This window comes from Saccostrea cucullata, unplaced genomic scaffold, assembly GCF_032062105.1.
Source record: "Saccostrea cucullata isolate Sc308-1 unplaced genomic scaffold, CSIRO_AGI_Scuc_v1 ctg22903, whole genome shotgun sequence".
NCBI lineage: Eukaryota > Metazoa > Mollusca > Bivalvia > Ostreida > Ostreidae > Saccostrea > Saccostrea cuccullata.
In genome coordinates, this window is record NW_026931506.1 from 1 (window position 1) to 4,820 (window position 4,820).

The window sequence follows — 4,820 nt, forward strand, 5'->3', positions numbered from 1 at the left end:
GCTCCATTATCATCAGCCTTTGACCTGCAAAGGTTATATTCACGCAGTTACAAGGACAAATCATAAATGTTAATGGTAAGTAATAAAGTTTAATATTCAATGAATAATTGTTAGAAGTCCTGATCAATTTACAAATATTATTAATCGCAATTCTCATCAAGATTCTATGAAGGAACTTGTTTCTTACTTTAGTACTTTTTTGCTTCCATACTCCAAGAACATTCCAATGTTACCCAAGGGATTGGACATGGCTTTCTTAAGTTCTTTGAGGTAGTTTCCAGCATACTGTAAAAATAATTCTTTTGGTGTACATTGTTTATAATACAGAATTCAATAATTAATGTGAAGGGAATGTCATTCTTTTATATTAATTTTTTAGTTATTTATTTATTTATTTTTTGCTTTCGTGTCATACACAATGATCTTTAATACCTGACTTCCAGTAAGAGCAATAAAAAGTCTGAGAATGTCATTTGTTCCTTCAAAAATTCTGAAATTTCTTAAATCTCTTATCACTCTCTCCAAGCCACAGTCCTGCAATGAACAAAACCAAGACAACTGTTTAAACTTTTTACACTCAATAACCATGTCTTTATGTATTTATAACTACAACATTAGATACAAAAATATTCTAAACTGTATTTCTATACAAACCTTTATATATCCCATTCCTCCTAAAATCTGGATTGCCTCATCAGCACAAAACCATGCAGCTTCCTGTTCATTAAATCAGAGTGTTACATAATTATGTTTGGATAATATTGTAAAAAATCATTTTCATTTCCCTATTTTCCAGAATATAGTACATCAACATTTATCATTAAAAGTGTAAGCTATAAATTTATACTGAAGCATAAATCATGCTGATGGCGGCCTCTATCTGGAATTCTGTTGACCCTTGGTCCATGTTGGCAGACAGCATGTAAGCCATGGACTCTGTGACATACTGCATTATCACCATACGGCCAATCTTCTCCTGTATCGTGCCATAGTTACTGATCAGATCCCCAAACTGCTTCCTCTGAGACGCATGTTCAACCTGCCAGAAAATGAAAATTAATTATAGCTATTTCTTATGAAATCTTCTTCTTCTAGAGTGTATTTATTTAAATATGTAGGAAAAATGAAGCATCAACAATGTTATAAAATAAATTTAAAGTCCTTGATAATATATTGTAATCTTTTATTCACATGCGAAAAATATTTTCCAAGTTGCATGAATTTTTTCACTCACCTATATTTCTTTTGCTATATTTTCTACTTCATAATAATTCATGTACAATGATTTATCAGTAGGGAAGTATTTCCTTGCGGATGAATTTCAAATTTACAATTTGTGAATAATTGTTGTAATGACGTATAAAAATAGGTTTACAGTTTTACATGTAGCGGTGAACTTAAGCTTTCTTGATGCAGGATGACATGGTTCCTGACAGAGCAGCTGCCATACCAAATCTTCCATTGTTCAGAATATTCATGGCAACCTTGAATCCATCTCCAACCCCTGTGAATAACAAATAGATTTCAATGAAAGGGAAACAACTGTTACAAATTACATCAGGAATATTGGTTCACAAAGTTTATCTTTTGCTTGTTCATTGTATCAATTGTTCAGTTCACATGTTGATTTGTTTGATTGTTAAATTTTCACTGTACAAACTCACAACTCAATTGAAATAAAAGTTTCAAAGGCTCAAACTTAAGCATCAGAAATTATAAACACGATAATATATTGTTCTCAAGTTTTTTTGTTCCATAACAAATCACTTATATGGTACTTGCATTTTAAAAAATATCCATTCACTTCATTAACATTTTTTCCCTTTCAGAATTATTAAAATACATTGTATTTTACCTCCAAGAAGATTTTCTACAGGAACTTTGCAATCCTCAAAGTACACCTCTGCTGTGTTGGAGGCTTTGATTCCCATCTTTTTCTCGGGAGGTCCACTGTTACAAGAAAGAACCAATTAATATACCTGGTAAGTGTTAGGGATGTGCGATTTTACCGGTATATGGCGATTTTTTGTTACGTGATACGTATCGTGATACGAAGACCTATATACCGGTATTTAGATACGTATTATAAAGTCCAGAAATTATTCATTTCTTTGTTCATCTTTCAAAATACAATTATAGAAAGTCTAAAAAATGTTCTAAAAAGTGAAAAGAACAGCATTTTACCATCTAAACATGAATTAATTTTATGTATATAAAAATTTCAAAAAAAAGTGAAATTTTGTTTTTTTAGCATATTTTTAAGAAAAATAATGACAATTCATTAAAAATCATTGTAAAAATTGATTGTAAAAATATCATAATATTATCGTGATATGTTGGGAAAAATCGTAATATATCGCGATACGAAATTTTTGGCGATACCCATCCCTAGTAAGTGTCGTATCTATACAATGCTTTTATTATCAGTTATAACAGATTGTGAGACAATAATACATTCTGTCATTACTGTGACTATATCAAGGTACTTGGACACAGATTTAAAGGTAATATTTTCTCTATAATATTACGACTTGCATATTTTAATAGCATTTCATACAAAAATTAATTAAAAAATCTTATTTCATTTAAAAGTTATTAAAACTTCAAATTTCCACTTTCCCTAAGAATAAAGTTAAAATTTGTGAAAGTGCAAGGATGTGTCAATCAAACCCGCCAAAAATATTTGAAGTTTTAATAACTTTTTAAAGAAATAAGATTTTTAATTAATTTTTGTGTGAAATGCTATATATGCTTTCTCCTTTGTTGCTCCAGTTTTCTCATCCTTAACAGGTGTCTATAATCATGAAAAGAGAAAAACAGGCATATTCTGGTAAACATGTGAGTAGTTTATCTGCATGATTAAAAGATTTTTATTTTGATTCAGGCAAACATACTTTAGCAAATACAGTAAAGATTTCTGCAAGGCCTCCTTTACTAATCCAGATTTTACTACCATTCAGGATGTAGTGCTTGCCATCCGGGGAAAGAACTGCTTTGCTTTTAATAGACTGTAATTATAAGATACATACATGTATCTATTAAATACCACAGCATAGATATAAGAAACGATATGCTTAAAAAGTCATTGTTAAAATTACAATTTACATATGTAAATTGAAAATCAGTCCTTATAAAACATGTAATTTTTAATTCATCAATAAACAATTTATTGAGCCTTTGATGACAGAGTTTGATGAAGAGCTTAACCCGGCATCTGAGCCACTGCTTGGTTCAGTCAAACAAAAAGCAGCCATGTTTTTACCACGTGCGAGGTGAGGGAGATACTTGTCTTTTTGTTCTTGTGTTCCAAACAAAATGATTCCTTTGAAGCCTATAGACTGCAATGCAATAAAGACAGTATAAATATCATATCCTATCAAAGTCAAAAAGATAAAGTTTATCATGTGAGATTAGAAAGAATTTCTTACAGCATTTGATAATTTATTTCAAATCTGCCCTTCTAATGCTTCTATGTCATTTACCTGATGAGCACCCAATGTGATTCCAACACCAAGATCATGTGACCCAACAATTTCCACCAATCGAGCGTACTGGGTATTGGTCAGGCCGAGACCGCCTGTTGAAAGGAAAAAAACAAATATCTTCAAGTTGTCTTATCATGTATAATTATACATGTACATGTATCTAAATAAAGTTTATCAATGCTTTGATACAATTTTGAAACAATTTGAACTACACTATAGATTTCCCTTTGTAAATCATTTGAACAGATAAAATGACTTCTTTTTTCATGTATAGAGAACACATAAGTTTCTCTCTATTTAAATATATCATCTAGACTTATTATTTGTGACAGTTAGTCTAGATATTATGAATGTGTAAAAAACATTTTTCTTACCAATGTCTACAGGCACTTGCAGACCAAAGGCACCCATCTCCTTTAATCCCTCCATAACAGGCTCTTCCACTTTCTCAAGGCTATCATTTTTCAAAGGATCATTCACCTCCTGTAAATAATGGAAGCATTTCTCTTTTAGTTTATTACCATATTTATAAGAAAACATGATTTACAATTCCAAATGATCTATATTTTCAAAATGTGAAACTTTGAATTAGATCTGTCATATGTTCATTGAGAGATCAATTCATACCTCAAAGGACTTGGCACATGGATCCACAAGCATCTTTAAGGTATCACTTTGTTCATTATCCAACACTACAAAAAAGATAATTTATAGGTACATTTATGTTGCACAAACTAGAAAAGTAGACTTAACTTTTTGTAAGTGTTAATAATTATCACTTTAATATAAAAACAAAAATTAATAGAAAATTTCGTTTTCAATCATTTTTACACATTGTACAAAGAACATGCTTACCCTCTGGGAAAGGAAAAACTTGATCTGTTTTTACAATGCCTCTGAAAATGTTCATGGCAAATGACTTTGACTCCTAAAATAAAAAAACGAAAAAGCTACATGTATAAAATAAAAAAAAAAAAGCATAAGAAGACCTGAATATTCATATCATATGGTTGACTTACAAAAAATCTTAATAATAATGAATATGTATTCAATGTGTCTATATTTTTCAAAATTATTTTTCAGAGCAGCACTTACAATGAGTTAGATATAGACCTGATATAAAATACAAATATTTAACAACAAACATCCATGCTAAAGTACTGCAGGGTTCTCCACAAGGGATTTTACCATGGCGGCCCGCCATGGTTAAATTTATGTGCGCCATGGTTAAACGAGCTGCGCCATGGTTAAAATCGTCAGCCGCCATGATTAAATTTTATTGCATTTCAGTCCTGACACCTACTTTTTTAATGACTTGAGTAGTTAATTGTGTTT

The 4,820-nt window shown here is 30.6% G+C and overlaps 1 protein-coding gene across 1 annotated transcript; it reads right to left on the reverse strand.

Annotated features, from left to right (window-relative positions):
- Window positions 1–5: 5 nt before the first annotated feature.
- LOC134232783 (very long-chain specific acyl-CoA dehydrogenase, mitochondrial-like) lies at window positions 6–4,413 on the reverse strand (the record flags this gene model as incomplete). The annotated part of the gene is given in 15 exon segments (XM_062714759.1): window positions 6–24; window positions 188–285; window positions 433–534; window positions 655–717; window positions 848–1,039; window positions 1,398–1,504; window positions 1,856–1,950; window positions 2,616–2,620; window positions 2,753–2,794; window positions 2,895–3,008; window positions 3,186–3,338; window positions 3,483–3,577; window positions 3,860–3,968; window positions 4,113–4,177; window positions 4,341–4,413. Coding segments are annotated over 15 exon segments (1,332 nt in total), but the record flags the coding sequence as incomplete, so codon positions are not given.
- Between the last annotated feature and the right edge of the window lie 407 nt (window positions 4,414–4,820).